Source organism: Boleophthalmus pectinirostris, unplaced genomic scaffold, assembly GCF_026225935.1.
Source record: "Boleophthalmus pectinirostris isolate CB_2022bp ecotype Guang Dong unplaced genomic scaffold, ASM2622593v1 HiC_scaffold_21, whole genome shotgun sequence".
In the NCBI taxonomy this organism is placed as follows: domain Eukaryota; kingdom Metazoa; phylum Chordata; class Actinopteri; order Gobiiformes; family Gobiidae; genus Boleophthalmus; species Boleophthalmus pectinirostris.
In genome coordinates this window covers 26,286,708-26,305,586 of record NW_026571175.1, presented here as the reverse complement: position 1 = coordinate 26,305,586, position 18,879 = coordinate 26,286,708, and the positions used below count along the sequence as shown (strand labels likewise).

General features: G+C 36.9%; 1 protein-coding gene across 1 annotated transcript in view; it reads left to right on the top strand.

Annotated features, from left to right (window-relative positions):
- The first annotated feature begins 150 nt into the window (after positions 1-150).
- Positions 151-18,879, top strand: part of nudcd1 (NudC domain containing 1) — a 66,939-nt gene continuing 48,210 nt past the window's right edge. The window contains exons 1-5 of the mRNA XM_020934417.2: positions 151-335; positions 1,274-1,428; positions 7,636-7,821; positions 11,352-11,535; positions 16,737-16,925. Of these exons, the coding sequence (XP_020790076.1) occupies positions 221-335; positions 1,274-1,428; positions 7,636-7,821; positions 11,352-11,535; positions 16,737-16,925 (829 nt within the window). The 5' untranslated portion in view covers positions 151-220. The remainder of the gene's footprint in view (positions 336-1,273; positions 1,429-7,635; positions 7,822-11,351; positions 11,536-16,736; positions 16,926-18,879) is intronic.

The window sequence follows — 18,879 nt, the reverse complement described above, 5'->3', positions numbered from 1 at the left end:
TTCATAAAATTGTTCTTTTTATAGAATTCAATCAATATAACTGTTTATGTAAATATTAAACAGTGATTTGATAGCATAAATTTAATAAAACTACATTTCCCATGAGCACCCGCCGCTTTTCGGTCCGCTGTAAAACGTTTCCGTGTTGAACTCAAGCAGGGAAACGTGTACCACTCTTGCAGCATCTTCTTCAGCATTATTTAGTTTTATAAATCAAACCATGGCGGTGTCAAACTACTCCTTGAAAGTGAACAGAGACCTCCTGGACCCACACTTTGAAAGTTACAGACTGTCTTTGGACGCCATTCCCACGTACACCATAGAGCTGGATGCAGGTGAGGAGCTACTGTTGTTAGCATCTAGCTGAAGTTTAGTTTAGCCACTACACTGACAGTTTAGATGTTAAACTATAATAAATTAAACATATGCTCAATTGCTTCATGCTATGTGGAAAACGCAGTTATTTCTTATCAGGAATATTATAAACGCGGTATAATAAGAAGAAGTGCGTATGTTTATGGTGAACATTTTCCTTTCCTTCACTGATGGTCATATTTTAATAACTTTACTCCATTTGTTTTAGTAGAGATCTTTGAATCAGGCAGTGTTTTGAGCATTTATCTACATGCTCACAGTTCACAGTAATAATTAATTAAAATAAATAGTATATTTAAGGTTATTGCTTCTATTTCACTGTATTTTTGCTCTTTTTTTATATTATATTATGACGTGTGAGCTACTGTGTCCAAACATTTTCCCTTGTGGATCAATAAAGTTTGTCTAAGTCCAAGTCTAAGTATGACATTAGTCTCATATATATCCTACAGTTATTCAATTTTCAAGTGTTTGTATTATCAAACTGATACAGGCAAATGTGCGTTCTCATTGTTCACTGTTCTGCATCTCATCATACTCAAGTAATAACTTTCGTGGAGACAAACACTTTACTTTGGTACAAGTTGTGACAGTTAAAATGTGTGGCTTACCTCAGTATTATATTAGATTGTAGTAGACTTAGACTTAGACCAGCTTTACTGATCCACAAGGGAATTTTTTTGGTCACAGTAGCTCACACATCACAATAAATTATAATAAAGAGCAAAAATATAAAAGGTAATAATATATTCAAAATAAGTAGCAAAAAGAGTTAGCAACTGGTGTCAAATAAGGCATAATTATATAAAGTTAAAATAAAATATAGAAATATTGTAATATAAATATATCTCAGCTGTTTTATTTGTTACACTTATACTCTGTATTTGTGTTTGTGCAGCTGTGGAGGAGCTGAAGCTGAAGGACTCTCAGTACACTCTGGAGCACATGCAGGCGTTTGGCATGTTTAACTACCTGCATTTAGACCCCTGGTACGAGGACAGCGTTCTGTTTGTCGACTGTAAAGGACGGGTGCTCAGTCTCACAGTCACTCTGGTAAGAACAAATGCATTAATCAACTATTCTTTGGTTTCAGCTTCCTGTTTATACGTGTTATTTTTGAGTGCTTTTGACCATTTAAACATATAATACAATATTTTGCTTTGAGTTGCCAATTGCCATGGAAGCGGTGCTGAAAAGGGCCAGTGACCTCCTGCTTTTCTATTGTTTCTGATAGTAGACTTCTGCACAACAGGTGGTTTTAGTTGGTTTAGCTAACACCTGATTGAGCATTGTTAATTCTTTTCATTCAGACAGCTTTGTGATGTGTTGCCATTTACAATTATATAATAGAGCAGGGTACAGGTGATATATTAAAAAAGTTGAAAAAACTTGAAAAAGAAGTTGATCGTAAAAGATATTTCTGTATTTTCTGGTTAATTTTACTGTACACTTACTTGAATCTCAACAAAGAAATGCACATGCAGGTTTTATCTTTTTTCTGATGGATCTAATGTATAATAATCTTTAAAGGTGCGTACATTTTCTGGTGGAGGGTCCATCAACAGCTTTTCTCCATGGAAATGTTATTCCTTTTTCTGTAATCTTTCACAGTATGATATTAAACCTTTCGATCACCATGGAGACCAAACCAGACCAAGTTACAAGTCAGATCTGTGGAGAAACAACCCCGCCCACATTCAGAATGCATGTTTTTCTAGATATTTTTGAGCTGTAAAACCACCTAGAATTAATAAAGTAAATTAGAGCTGTTTAATGTCATACTGTGAAACAATCCAGGCAGAGCAATGACATATTCATAGAAACAAGCAGGTGACGGACCCCCAACCAAAATGTTACACTTTGCACCTTTAATGTAAAAATTATAATATACATTTTGGTAAATATTGTTCAGGGAGGATGCAGGCAGAAAACCCAGAAGTGCTGTTGTACTTTGTCCTGGTTAAACTGCTCGTACTTTGGCCAAAGAATTGTTTGTTAAATCCCTTTATCCTCTGACACTCCAGTAGGGGGCGACCAAACCCCTCTCTAGCGCTTGAGCGCCTGCTTGCCCCAGAATCAACTCCAGAAAACCATCTCCTCCTGCAATATTTCAAACCTCTATGAGTCATAAACATATTTTATTACCTTTATTCAAATTCAGAGTAATTTAGTGCATTGTCTTATGTGACGTAGCACTCCATCAACAACAGTTGTTTCTTTCCTAAATTTTCCTCTCTTTTAGCTGCATTTCTTGTTAATTATACCTAAAATCTGCAGTGAGACGAGCCAAACGAGCCAAATGACCTTTTTTACATAGACTCCTTTCATGTCCGTGAAGATGATTACACATAATTACTGCTGCACTAGTGTTTTTTCCTAGAGGGAAGAGGACCACAGCAGCTCATCATTTTGAAAATTCTAACTCTAGTCCTTCAGATGTGACTGATGTTAATTTACTCTTGTGCAGAAATGTGTTGGTTTGGTCCTAATTACTACTATTACAACATAATTACTCTCCTCAGATGGAGCTTTTGTATACATTTGCAGGTAAGTGGCTGCTTGGAGCTTGTTTAACGAGGTGAAAGCAAGTGTACAGGAAGTCTAAAGGTGTCTCAGTGTCAGTACATTAGCCAATGGTGATGCAGTGTCATACACCATGGCAACTACAGCATAAGGTTTTTCAATAGACAGTAACTCTCACCATCAATAATACAGGCTCATGTTTTCTATAGGACAGATATAGGGACATAAATTATAGTTCCAGCTTTGTTTTAATTGTATTTTGCCTATATACTCAACTTTTATTTTTATTTAATTTGTATTGTTAAAGGTCCAAAATTATGCAAAATTGACTCTTGAGAGCTTTTAGTCACATTATAATGTTGTTACCTCCTCAAAAACACACCTGGAGTTGTGTTTTTTCTTTCATTCACACATATCTGAATAATCCTGTATTATTAGTCTGTTTACATATTCAGTGCTTAGAATGCTCTGTTCCACCTTGTGATGTCATTTAGAGGTAGGTTTCAAGTTTACAGCTACCTTTTTATCTTTAGTTCAGTAGAGATGGGCAATTCCAGGGCTGAAATCATCCAAATTATTCTAGTGGAGGACCCCCTGTATTACCACATGAGAGAAGAACTCAGCCAGGACTAAACCAGAACTGAACCAGGTCTAAACCAAGACTAACCCTGGTCTAAACCAGGACTGCACCAGGTCTAAACCAGGTCTAAACCAGGTCTAAACCAGGTCTAAACCAGGTCTAAACCAGGACTAAACCAGGATAAACCAGGACTAAACCAGGACTAAACCAGGAATCTAGGACCGCCCCTGAGAGAAACCTGAGCCCGTGGAACCTCCACAAAGTGTGATTGGGCATCAGCTGTGATTAGCTCCATGGAGTGCAGAGTTCTGTGTCGGTCCTTTCAGCCATGGTCACCCAATGGTCTACATGGGCGCACCTCCAGACCCGTCCTAACACTCGGAACCGTAACGATGGTGTTTCACTGCTGCTGATATTGCGGTGATTTTAGCGAATTTGTATGAAGAAAAACACAAAAAAAACCACCACTTCAATCTAGGTTGAAAAAGCATTGTAACGCAAGTAAAATATTACATTTTTTTCCCTGTAATGGCTTACATTACTGCGTGACAGCAAAAACCAATGGATGACAGTAATTCATTACATTTATAATGCATTACAGGAATGTTTGCCCTGAGGAAACATTATAACTTATATCAAAAAATTGCATAATATGGGCCCTTTAAATTGATATATACATTGTTGTTATGCACAGGGTTGCTTCTCCATAAAGATTTATAAGTTAATACTGTGTTGGTGCATTAGCTGTTGATGTAGAAGAAGTATCACGCTCCATGGCAACTACAGCATCGGCTTTTCAATAGACAGTAGCTCTCAGCATCGGTAATAGAGGCTCATGTTGAGGTATATCTGTGTATTAGTAATGAATCCAGGAGGTTACTGAATGTAAAAGGCAGGCACATGGATGAGTATTGTACTGATTTTCATATCATTGCACACTTGATGGGATAACCTATACAGGAAAAACATAAAAGGTTCACATTTCAATGGCTCTGCTGTACGTAGGTGCTCTTTGAAAATGAGAACGAAAACACTGTTCTAAGTAGGTCTGTCACGGTAATTCCTATATCAATAAATCGTTCGGAATATGAAGGCTTGGGTCAGTTGATTTTCAAGACGGAATTATATTAAATAAACATAAAACTACTACTGTGATCTACTTCTGTTCAAACAAGTATCAAGTTTAGTTACTACTACTACTATATCGATTCATTTCTGGTATTAATAAAATTATTTACTTTTGAAAAACAAAAGTGGAGTTCAATTATGTTAACAATTTGTATTTTTTTGTTTAATTTTTTATTTTTTCTACCTGGACGATTGAGGGATTACACAGACATTTTACTTTTGAAAAATTAATTGATGAACAAGAACAAGAATCCACGGCAAGGACAAAATATCTGATGTGGTCTTGAATAGACTAGTAAGGACATCATGTTACTTTTTAAATTTATTCCAAATGGTACAGATGATATTTTTGTTTTTCATGCACTGACTCACTCCGGCTCCCTCCTTCTGTCCATTAGCCACATGTTTTATATGTTTTGTTATTGAGTGAGTCGGAGTGTTTTATGAATGGGATACACGTGTGTAGGACACAGTCACATGTGCAGCTGTTCACTTTTAAAGAAACATCTTATTTAGGAGTCCACAGTATTTTTACTCTCAGCTGCAGTACAATGTGACCTTCAGTTTTATATAGAGCTCAATGGCCACTGTATTTTTTTTCTTTACAAACTAATGAAAAATGAGAGAGAGATAGAGACAGAAACGTACAAGGTTAGACTTTAAAGGAGCAATGAGTAACTTTTTTGTGGTGGGGGGTCCGGCACCTAGCCAGGTTGGTACCACCTAGTGCCTCCGCTCAATTTCATTTCTCTCCAGTGACTAGGTCAGGAATCGGAATACACTAGACGGTTTGCAAGAACCTGGTTGTAGACCGCGCACCGGCCAGTCAGCGAAGAGCTGTGAAGCCATGACGTCAAACTCAAGCACCTGTCTGAGTCCCTTTTGTGGTACAGCACAACAGTAAACAAAGCAGTTGAGAAGGATGTAGATGAAGCCAAACATTCTGTGTTGGCAACAATTCCCGAGATCAAGGATTTAAAACTGGAACGAAGAGAATGTTTGGTGAATTTTATCAAGGGGAAAGACGTTATTGCCCTTCTTCCTATAGGATTTGCCGCATTACATACATCACAACCAAATAGCAGCGATTGGTTAAATTGGTTAAATAAAAAAAGTACCTGCCTACTGTCGAGCGAATGAATCCTAATGCTGTGAGGTCAGAGGTTTCCATGAAGTGAAACCTGCTTGTCTCAATGGAAATGTTATTGCATTTCTTAAGACTGTCCCACAGTATGGTATTAAACTAATATGTAAGTTACAGGTCAGATCAATGGAATGGCAACCCCACTGACAATAATACAAGTTTTTTCCAATGCATTTTTGTTAGAAAGAAACATTTAATGCAGTACTGTCCAACATTCCCAGCAAAACAACAACATGTCCATCAAGCCGGTAGTATACCTTCCACCCGTAAAGTTACACAGTGCATCTGTAAAAGGCCTATATTACAATATTTTCTGATCTATGTTACAGTGTTGTTTCCTCATCACAAACATACCTGCAGTTGTGTTTATGTTTTATTCATTCACACAAATCCTGCATATTTAGACTTAGATTTAGACTAGAGTTTTTCTCTATTCCATCTTGTGATGTCATGTGGCAATTCTGGAAGTACTCCACTGTGTTTTTAAACTCCATACACCTTCACTAGAATCAGCTGGATGGCTTCAGCCCTGGAATTACCAATCTCTACTGAACTAAAGGTAAAAAGGCAGCTGTTAACTTGAAAACTACCACTACATGACATCACAAGGTGGGACAGAGCGTATTGTGTTTTGGATATGTAAACAAACTAATAATAAAGGTTTACTCAAACATGTGTGAATGAATCAAAACACACCTCCAGGTATGTTTTTGATGAGGTAACATTATAACATGGCTTAAAGTTCTTAAGAGTCAATTTTGCCTAATATAAGACCTTTAATCATCTTTAATAATTTGACTGAAAACTTCTATTGCTCAGTGCCAGCTCTCTGTCTGCTTCCTTATCACTGTATTTTATTTATACCTGGAATATTCCACTGTATGGCATTAAACTTGTCTGACTTGCAATTAGAGGTCCTTTTATCCCTCTTCACAGACCTGACCTTTATCTCTTGCCCTTATAGCGTCACGTCGTCTGATTGTTGCCGTGGAGACAGACTCGTTTATTGACATGAAGTTGAATTTTCCAGCTTCGTGTTGACCAGCAGGTTTTCAGCTCGCCACCAGAAAAGTTACACAGTGCACCTTTATCAGATTTTTCTAATAAGCATTGCAATTGTGATTAGATTTGCAATTTATATTTTAGTAATAGGATTCTGTTCAAAGTTTACATTGTAAAAGAAGAATTGACAAAAAGACTGAGATATGAAGTGACAAACTAATACAAGAATCTCATTGTTTGTAGTGATCTAAACTACACTTAGATGTTTTGTTTGTTTGTTTGTTTGTTTGTTTTTTATATGGAATAAGACCAAACTTTTTATTGTATGTAGAAATGTGGAAATGATGGTACTTAAATAACCCATATTACACTGTTTTCTGATATAAATTATAATGTTGTTTCCTCATCAGAAACATAACTGGAGTTGTGTTTTGTTTCATTCACACATGTTTAACACACAAACCTTGCATATTTAGGTTAAGAGCTCTTCTTTGAAACAGAAAATGTAATTTGATAATACAGAAAGTGCTTCACTGTGTTTTTAAACTTCATGCACTTTCACTAGAATCATTTGGATAATTTTAGCCAATCTTTCCTGAACAAAAGGTAAAAGGAGCTGTTAACTCTGGAACTGGAACAGAGCATTTTGAGTTTTGGAGATGTAGACAGACTAATAATAAAGGGTTATTCAAACATGACTGTATGAAACAAAACACAACTCCAGGTCTGTTTTTGATAATTTAACAACATTATTACACAGATAAAAGCTCACAAGAGTCAATTTTGTGTAATATAGGACCCTTAAAAAATTCTGTCCATTCAAATTGCGATTCGATTGCAATTAAACCAGCAGTATAATTTAATGGTGTTGTTTGTATTTCAGGACACAGCATTGGGGAAGCCTCGGGAGGTGTACCGTACAGACCCAGAGTCCACCTCCTGTGATGGGCGCCTATGTGCGTCTTTGAGCCTCACCTCCTCCACGTGGGCGGCGCTCTCAGACGGAACGGGGCTTTTGCACCTGCTCCGCACTGGCAAGAGAGGAAACGGCTCACACAACAAGTGGGAGGTCAGTGTTCAGAAGTGGAACTAGAGATGCTCCGATCCAGCTTTTTTTATTTTGACACCGATGCCGAGACTTTGGCGTTAAAGGGCCTATATTATGCTATTTTCTAATCCATGTTCTAATATTGTTTCCTCATCAAAAATATACCTGGGGTTTTGTTTTATTCATTCACACACCCTGTATATTTAGGTATATTTAGGAGTTCCTTTCTCAAACAGAAAGCACTCGGTTCCACCTTGTGATGTAATGTGGTGATACAGGAAGTACACCACTTTGTTTTTAAATGTCATACACTTTCACTAGAATTTTTTTTAATGATTTCAGCCCTGAATTGCCAGTCTCTTCTGTACTAAAGGTAAAAGGAGCTGTTAACATGAAAACTAGCAGAGGTGGGGACTTGCAAGTTGTGACTTAGACTTGAATCAGTCTTGAGTCACTATTCTTAGGACCTGAGACTTGACTGGATAAAATGGACCAATACTTAGGACTCAACTTGGACTTGAATGTCAGTGACTTGGGACTTGACTTGGGCTTGAGCCTTGTGACTTGAGAAGATTTGACGCTTAGACTAGTTGACATATTAGCTGTTATTAAGCACTTTTAAATCTTAACTCTTTCTGTTCTGACAGTAATAATTCGCTCTCTTGTCAAGACATTTAAAAAGGAAAAATTAGCATTTCTACAACTCTTATATAAATAATCATAAATATACCATGACTTTTTAAGAAGAATTTAGTTTAAAAAATTATATAAATTGCACAAATCTAAGCTATATTTGTTACTTTGATTAAAGACTTGAAATGACTTGAAGCTCAAAGCAGACTTGGACTTGACTTGGACTTATGGACCAGTAACTTGAGACTCGACTTGGACTTGCCTGTATTTGACTTGGGACTTGACTCAGACTTGAGGTCAAAGACTTGAGCCTTACTTGAGACTCTCAAAACAACGACTTGGTCCAACCTCTGAAAACTAGTATTACATGACATCACAAAACACAACTCCAGGTTTGTTTTTGAGGATGTAGCAACATTTTAACAATGTGAAAACCTCAGAAGAATCAAGTTTGCGTAATATAGGACCTTTAACATGTATTTCATTACAAAACCAACACCATCTTATAACTGGCCCATGTGAACCAAAGTAGCTCTTGACTTCTTTCACCTACGTACCTTTTCGTTGGCCTATTTTTCCAAGAGAGGAGTTCATTCTTTCAATTTATAATCTCTTTGTTCCACTTGAAGATGACGTAAAGCAGTGACATTTAGATCACCTCTGAATGATTAAATGAGGCCAATTTTGACGAGTTTTAATGTTGTGTGTAATGATGTTTACAAGAAGAAAAAGAACATCTCTGCATCCGTCACGTCATGTCTGAGTCACTAAATGGGGCAGACAAATGACCAAATGAGCTTCGTTATAATAATGGAGATGTAAAAGGACATCTTAAAGTCAAAAGTTACAACTCAGTAAGTGCTGATCTGTTTACATATACAGCTCACGATATCAAAAATGCTAAGATTATTGCCCCCTGGAGTGTCATCATGATACTACAATTTCAAGATATTCAAATACTAAGGAAAATACACGTAAAATATAGGTTTTAATACCACAATAAAAAAAAAAAATAAATAAATAAAATCCTTTTAGGAATAGGAATTTATTTACCGACCAAATAGACCAAACAGCAGTTACAGAGAGAGAGAGTGACGATTTTTTAAAGTAAAGTCAACTGGAGCCAGAGTTGTTGAAGCCAGAAGCGCCCCCATGATCGCTTCCTATTTGGAGCATATCATGATATTTTATCCTCAAATGTCTCACAATAATATCATGGCCTGTCACAGTATATCGAATCATAAGTACCTTTGCTTAAATGCATGTTTTACAGTAGGAACAGCTAATAAACATCAGGAATTACATATCCCATTATTCATTTCAGTGCAGACAACATGAAGAAATATGTTTTTTACTTGATTTCTTGGGATTATGATGGAAATAATTTACACCAAAATCTTGTCAAGGTATTTTAAAAGCAAAAAAGTGTCCCATTTACAATTACATTAGCCTCACAATAAATATCGTACCATGAGATGCATATTGTGATAATATCGTACTGTGAGATTTGGGTATCGTTACATCCCTACCATTTATATACAGTCTATGTATATTCCCCCAAACTTTTAAATTCAGTATTTGATTAGGCGCTATGGAAAGTGTTCATAGAAGCTGAGGCCAGTGGTAGTGTGGAGCTCTTTGATACGACATGTCTCTGGGCTCTTGTTCTTGGACATACTACAAATAAGAGCTCCCCCAGTGGACCGACTCTCTCAATGCAGTTTGGCAGTGGAGTTCAAGAGAGGAATCTGTAATGAAGACACAAGACCCAGGAGTCTGCAACTTTCAGCGCTGTAATTTGAAGTTCAAATCTCAGAGCTAAACAAACACTAGATTATTTGTAACTGTTCATACTTCAGGCAGATTCAATAAGACTATAAAATGAAGAGAGAAAACAATTTCACTCACAAATCAGCATTGACAAAACTTAACTTTAGACACTTTAAACAGATCACTCTTTGAATACTTTAAAATACTTTTTCTGATTTATCTTGTAATGCTTTTTTTCTCATCACAATCACACCTGAAGTTGTGTTTTGTTTCATTTACACATGTTTAACACACAAACCTGCATATTTATCATAAGCTCTTCTCTCAAACAGAAAACATTACATCTTCACTAGTTTAGTTAGTTTAATTTATTTGTTTATTTATCAGGGACAATGCACATAAAAATATTGAACTACACAAAGAAATCTTATGTTTGTGCAAGGTTATAACAAAATTGCTCATTTCCACCTTCAGTCCCTGGACAGGTTGTTAAATGATGTATATGCCAATAAAAGAATCATAATCCTAATGGGGTTCACTTTCTACGTGACTATGTTGTACTGCTGATTACAAACATCAGGTTTAATTGGAGTAGTACACTGCAAAACATATTTACTGATTAGTCCCTATTAAATTAGATCTATTATGCAAAATAGACTTTAGAGATTTTAATCATGTTATTGTTATTTCTCCCTCTCATTTCTCCTCTTGAAGTTGTATTTGGAGTAATTTGTGCATGTTTGACTGTTTATTTTCAAGCTGCCATATTGCAGATCAACTCCTCTTTTCACTGCCACCTACGTACGCCCACTGCTCTGTACTTATTTTATTTTCTTAATCATTGACACCTGCAGGATTCAACAGTGTTGCGTAGTTATTTTGGTACAAATGAAAAAAATCCACTTCTCAGTACTGTAATGTGTAGCTATCCACTGAAGGTGCAGACTGTTTTGATGATGTTTACACTAATGTCTGCTCCCACTGGGGACCACAGTTTTGGAACACGGAAGTCACAATATGTCTTCTTTAAATAAATGCATTTGTTCTAGTTGGAAGTGAGACAACAAAATGTCAAGACTTAACAAACCTATACATTATCCATGAAGGAAAATCAACTGTACACCCACAGTTAATGCCTCTGTCCACAGCCATTGTTCAGTGAATCGATTGGGGAGCCATTTGTGATCCTCCACAGCGTGTCTCATGTGGAGGGCGGAGTCCACAGCATTGAGGTCCTGGTCCTGAGAGTCCAGAAAGACCCAGAGGAGACCAAGGGCAGCGGCTTCTACGTGGGCCTGGAGTGGATCACTGTCTCCAACACTGCAGAAAAAGGTACTACCTACACCAATCACTACAGTATTTCACATAGAGAAGAGGTGTGAACTTTGAATCTATTGGTTAAGCCTGTCACGATAATTACTATATCACCTTGTCATTCAATATAGTGAAGCCGGAACAATATATTTCGGAGCTCATTATTAATTGTATGTACATTTTCTTTGCAAAAGTGAGGGATGATTGTTTTCTTTGGTGTAATACAATAATATTTGAACTGTAGAGCGTTGAATAAATAACTTCTATGGCTAATTATTGATTCATCATATTGATTTTAAAAAATTGGTTTACTGTGATTCTCCAGCTTTGTGTGAGTAGCATAAAGCAGTTTCAATATTATGATGTCACAAAGATTCTACCTTACTATTGACTTACCCAGAGTTGTATTTTGATCATAGACTATATAAAGAACTGGACTAACTGAGTCTGACACCACCCATGGCAATCGGCTCCAGTCAAATGAAGCTCACGAGGCTAGACTTTTACTTAAAAAAATAGTGGAATAAAAACACCAGGATCATGTAGAGCGGGTTAATACAAACATTTTAAGACCAAAATAGCAAGACTTACAGCAGCAGTTTCATATTTTTCAATGTAAAATCAATTGGAGCCAGAGTCTATGGAGCTGGAAACACTCCCATCATCACTTCCTATTGCGAATGCAGTGTCTCGCGGTTAGCTATGTCTATATACAGTCTCTGATTTTGATTCATTCATGTTCGAGTAATTGCGTGCTGTACTACATTAGAGTCCTGACTACTTGTGTGCATATGTGACAGTTAATTAAAACACAGAAATGAATCAGAATAACTCTTTTAATATAGTTGTTTAATGTTCAACTTCTGGGTCTTATCTCCACTGGGTGTGCATTTTTCTATTAACCTCACAGAGAGATGGAGAAAATAGTCATGGTTGGCTACTAATTGAGTTAAATGATTGTGTTGCTAATTAGTTTAACGCTCTGTGTAGTGCAGCAGACACCAGTGCGCTCCATTCATTTGTCTGAAGACACTGAAAAGACACTAATGATGTAAAGACCAGAAGCAAATCTCAAGAGGTGTTAAGATATGTCCGGTTTTGTCCTAATTACACCGACAAATGCATGTATACTGATAAAGCTAATTAGCCACTGTTATTATTCTTAAAATATTCAAACATATTAATGATTCTGTTTTAAATATTTGTACACAGGGTCCCTCACAAAAATGCATGTCTCACAAAACGATATTATCAGAGTATTGTGATAAATGTGATAATTGATATATTGCACATGATCCTCTGTGATATATTGATGTTTTTTAAGAACCAAACGCATTTTAGTAACAATATTTCTGTGTTAAGCCACTACTCGTGCAAAGTTAATATGAAATACAAAATGGTGAATACTGTATTTTTCGGACTTTAAGTCATACCAGACTATAAGTCGCACTTTTTGGGGGAAATTTATTTTGTAATAACAACAGAACAGAGAACAACAGACTGTTAACGTCACATATGAACAGTTCTTCAGATAACTACAGCATTGACAACATAACATAAGTTTACCAATCTCTCCATCTGACTCCAAATCACTAAATCCATTGAATTCTTCATCCTTGGTGTCACTTCGGAGCAACTCCACAACCTGCAGAGGTAAACGGAGTGCCCTTCCTCTTCTGCGTAGCTGTCTTCAGGCTCAGCATCAGTTCCAGTTCCAGTTATTCCGGCCTTTCTGAATCCCGACAGGATGGTTTCGGTTGTCACTGAAGTCCAGGCTTTGTCAATCCATCCAATGACTTCCAGGAAAGTTGCATGGTGCACCCTCTCTGTTGCCATGAAGCTCTGTTCTCCATCCCTGTTTTCCGCCAGTCCCTCACAAGTTTCTTGCTTGCTCCAAACTAGAGCCCGACCGATATGGATTTTGCAGTGGCCGATATGAAACCGATATAATGGGAGTTGGAGCTGCCGATAGCCGATATAATCGCCGATATATTTAGTGATGTAAAAATTCCCTATAAATGTTGAATTGTTTAAAAAACTTAGGTTTGGCTCTGGTGGATTTTAAATTGGGTTTATTTGGGCAACATTTATTGTTATTCTGCCTCTTTACATCATATTTACAGACAGTAGGTTGGCTTAATGGCATTTTTGCATCACATTCTAGACACTAGTGATGGGTATTCCAGTTCTTTTTAGAGAACCGGCTCTTTTGGCTCGGCTCACTAAAAGCTGCTGGTTCTTTTGGCTCCCAAGTGGCTCTTCAGATTGTTTTGTTGCAAGCAGGACTAAAGCACGTCTAAAGCAGGACTGAATCAGGACTGAACCAGGTCTAAACCAGGACTGAAAAAGGACTAAACCGGGACTTATTTATTTTATGCTAAACTACAGTCAAATAGGCTCGTTTTTTTAATTTTTATTTTTTTTAATCCTACGTACACGCAAATTTCTCAAAGTTTCGTTTTTAGCCGCTGCCGCTGTCAAACCACGAATCTGCACGCGGCGTGAAGAGAAAAAAAAATGTGAGAGAAAAGAGAAAACACGGCTCCCAATAAGGATCAGTCTCCCGTCGTTCCCTTCAAAGTGCCGGTTCTAAGAGTCATTTCGTTCGCGACGGACCCATAACTAGTAAAGAAAGTAGCAAGACGGTCTGGTCTGCAGCCAGACCCCTCTCAAGAAAGTAGCGCTATTAGCCTTTAGCCGTAAATACGTGCGCGCCGCGGTAATTAATTATATGCGCAAATGTCATAATTCACACCTCTATTCACAGCTCATTTACATATCAGTGCAGGTCCAGTAGCAAATATATGGCCAATATAGTCACTTTAGAACAGACCAATAGAAAACAGTCTGTTTATGTGCGGGAGCTACAGCAGCTAACCCATAACAAATGACAAAAACTAGCTTCAGAGTCGACATATTTCCAACACTCACCGCTCATACAGGCTCCTCCTCACATCACACATCTGCACTAATAAATGTCCTTTTAATCCAGACTCAAATCGATTGTCCGTAAAAAGAATATAATCTCAGTGTTTGGATCTGTGTCTGCAGGTGTAAACAACACACGTGAGTGACACGACTCTGTGGTGTGTTCAGGGACAGTACGGACACACACAAATGACTCCGTAGATAAATACTGATGTGGAGCCACATATTAGGACATTTATCTGTCTGTAAATTGGATTAAATGAACAGAATGTTGAGAGTCTAAGCTTTATAACGAGGTATAACATGCCCACGTGAAATATCGGCCCCTATCAGCAAGCATATCGACCGATAGCCGATATGCCTAAAGTTGTCCATATCAGCCGATAATATCGGCCAACCGATATATCGGTCGGGCTCTACTCCAAACTTTCTGCTGCTCGCTTATCGTTTTCGGCTGAATATTTAACGAATTGCAGCAGGACAGTGGCTCTTTCTGCAGGAGACATGCGCAGTAGAGTGAAGTGACAGTGGTACAGGAGTAACAGGAGTAGCAGATACTGACACACAAGCCCAGAGCCTCTTGTGTCTGTCAGTGTAACAATTTTAATATATAAGTCGCATCGGAGGATAAGTCGTAGGACCACCCAAACCATGAAAAAAGTGCTAATTATATTTCGAAAAATACGGTATAACAGGTATGTTCCATAACAAACATCTTTACATTTCATCTGTAGTCAAAAAGCCTGCTATTACGGGTTTGAGATACGCAGAATTACTATATCGACTACTATATTTTTGTCAATATTGCCCAGTTCTCTGTACTGCGCGGAGAAGAAGATCACAAATGGCTACTTCCTTTCATCTCTTGATCTGTAATTCTGATGCAAAGAATTCATGAAGTGATTAAACATAATTGTGCCATCTGAATGCTTTGAGCCTATTTTTGATTCATCTGCCTTTTAGCTTTGTTCTTTAAAAGCTCTGGGTCACCATCATTACAGGTCTTTCAGAATGACCTGGGTTTAATTTTCACATTTAAATCAAATAGTACAAATATAAGAAAGATATTATAACCTATAGCTTTTTGAGATTCACATGGCATACCAAATTTGTCTGTATCAAAATATGTGTGTGTTAACTTAAAACTAGTGTTAAGACCTAAAGGAAAATTATAATATCACTTCATTTGGTCTGTATTCTGGTGCTCTGAATGTCAGTAAATGTAATTTTTAATGGCAGATTCACTGTCACAGGGTTGACTTTACATTGATAATTTTAACATTACCTATTTCTATGGTGTGGCCTATAATTTCTTTTCAAACTAAATAAAGGGTAAATGGTGTATTTTTCTTGTTTTGCCTAGAATGTTCCACAGTATGGCATTATACTTGATGATCTCAGTAGTAGGTAATGCCTCCAAGCCAAATCACAGGTCTGATCTATGGAGAGGTGTGCCCACTTATTGTAAGATACATGTTTTTTCAGATATTGATACGTTGCAACTGAAGTCATCAACATTCTCTGAGCGTGTGATGCTAACTGTAAGCACTGCTCTGTCTGAGGCTTCTGAAGTTGTGTTGTTTAAATGCATTTTGTATTTTTCATGGGTTTTCAGACTATATTAAGACCTTTTTTGGCAGTGTTTGCGAATATGTGCATTGTGTCTTCATGGTAACTGGTGAACAATGAACATTCCGCCAATACACATAAATGTACAGGGTTCCCATGGTCATGGAAATCCTGGAAAAGTCAGGGAAATTGAAAATATAATTTCCTATACCTGGAAAAGTCATGGAATTTTAGTATCTCTTTCACACAACTACAGTGTTCATTATGGTTATTTCCGAATGACTGCACCTTTTGTTTAAAAGAGACGACAATGAATGCACTGACAGTATTTTGAATGTTAAAAAATTATAATACCAAACCATAAGGTGAGTGGAAAGGGTTAACGTTTCATATTTAGCCCTAAAAGTCTGATCAATTCTACACATGTAGGTGCTATAAAGTCATGGAAAATTCACTTTAGGTCATGAAAAAGTCATGGTTTGAAATTTTGTCAGTGAAATAGAGTGGGAACCCTGCTTGTAGAACACCCCCAGCGCGATGTAACTGCAAAGTATCAATAAAAAGAAGGGAAGATGGAGAAATTATTATTCCAGCTTTACGTTCATGTGCATGTTTTTTCTTATGTTTGTAGTGTATGTTTATTCCTCTGAGTATTTCCTGAATATCTCCGCACAGTGAATCACCTTGGCCTTTGTGCCCGTCTCTCTCTGGTTTTTGTTCAGGTCAGGAGAAGTCTTACTCACTGAGGAAGAGGAGGTCATTGAGAGGAAAAACCGTGCCCCACTACGCCGCACTAGAGCCCCACGGGACCGGGCTGATGCTGGCCTCTGAGAAACCCTTTACGTTCACACACCTGGACGGGCTGCCCATAGAGCGAGCGGAGCCAGAGCCCATGGAGGTGGAGAAGACAGGTGGGTCACTGCAAAGGCTCATGGGTAATCTTCTGTGAACACACAAGCGGAGGAAGCAGAGAAAGAGGTCACGGTATAGCAATAGTATAACGCAGTGTGGGAAATAAAAATCAACCTTGAACTTGTCCCGGGGGTATAATACTAACTGAATGCACTACTCTGTCAGAAGCTCTTTTACTCAATTTTTCTTCAATCTGAGCTTTGTTTTAACACAACTGGTTTAGTCACTCTCAAGTTTTTGTTGAAAATCAAGCACCTAAACAGGACCATGAACACTTGTATTGATCACAGGCTCCTGAAAATGTGCTGGTTAAATCCATCTTTATTTTATTTTATTTATTTTCCTTTATTGGTAGTGCAGTGTGCATTGTGTCGCCATGGTAACTCTTGAACAAGAATTATACTTTTTCATGCATCTAACCAGTCATTTGTTTGTTTGCTGACTTCTGCCATAAAAGTTCCATAGTGCAGCTTTAAAATCTATATACTTCCAGTCTTAACAGAATGTATTATTAAAAAAGGATTAGAAAAAGTCAGTTCTGAGTTATTCTTGTTAACTACAGTAGAAAGGAATTGGTTTGCCTGGGCATTTCCTCGTTTATTGATCAATACTAGGAATGTGACAATTCATTGAAGTCATGATTCGATTCTCAATTTTAGACTCTTTTATTTCTATTTTTATTCATAGCGTCCTTAAATTAACAAAATGTCTTACCTTAAAGCACAATATATATGGTTAATATTTAATAAATAAATAATAATAACGTCACTGTGATTAATTAGACTTAGACAAACTTTATTGATCCACAAGGGAAATTATTTGGACACAGCAGCTCACACATCACAATATAATGTAATAGCAATGAGTAAAAAATATAAATGGTAGTAATAAATTCTAAATAAGTAGCAAAAATATAGCAAGAGTCAGGTGTCCGGTAAGGCATAATTATATAAATAATGCTCAGAACCTTTATTTGCATGAACAATAGACCATAGCAGTTCTGATTCTGTTGTGTCACGATTCAGTTCTTATTTCTATACATGAGTCAGGATTCAGTTTTGTTTAAATTTTTGTATGGCCTCATTATTTTCTAGTTTATTGATGAATACTTACAGAGGCAAGAGTAAAGTCAAAGTTTCAAAAGTTTCGAGCATTGTCTGTTGTCTAGACTTTTTGGAACTTCAAAAAACAAAAGTTATTTTATTCACTGGGGAAATGTGAGGAGCTGTGATGCCACATCCAAAATGAACAGGTTCAGCGACTAGTCTGGAGCCGAGCTTTGCCTTAGAAATAATAGAGACTCTACAGTGTTCAGACTTGACCATATAGACCCTATAAAATCTTAGTCACCAGAATGTTCTTAAATCTGGAATGGAGAAAACTGGAGGCAAAGTAAAGCAGACACAATATATTTTCATGGTTTTAAAATATTATAACAAAAAATAAACTGCAATTTTGGATTTTGAGGGTACACATATTAGATAATTTGCTTCTCTGTTAAGAAGGATGGAAAAATAAAATGTTCTAACCTCAAAATCTTGTTTGAGCTTCACAAAAAGTATAATTTATGATGAAATTTGTGGTCTCAACATTTTTGTGAAGATTTGTCCAGTAAAAACTAAGATTCTTCCTTTGTCAAAAATGCTTAGTGGGTATTATAACCTCTTCTTAAATGAACAAATAATGAAAAACACAATTGTAAATGGTTTTAAACTTGGCTTTGATATCACTCTCGTGTATCTGAGTGGATTTCATTTTCCCGTGATTTTTCATATTTTGTGATATTTTGTGATTAATTCCAATTTTTTTTATTGAAATCACATTATATTCCACTTGACTTTTGCGTCCAGCTCCCTCAATGACAGATTTTTTTTTTTTGTTTTAGAATTTTTAAAGGTTCCACACAACACCACAGCTAGGACTAAATCTGAAACTAAACCTGGACTAGACCAG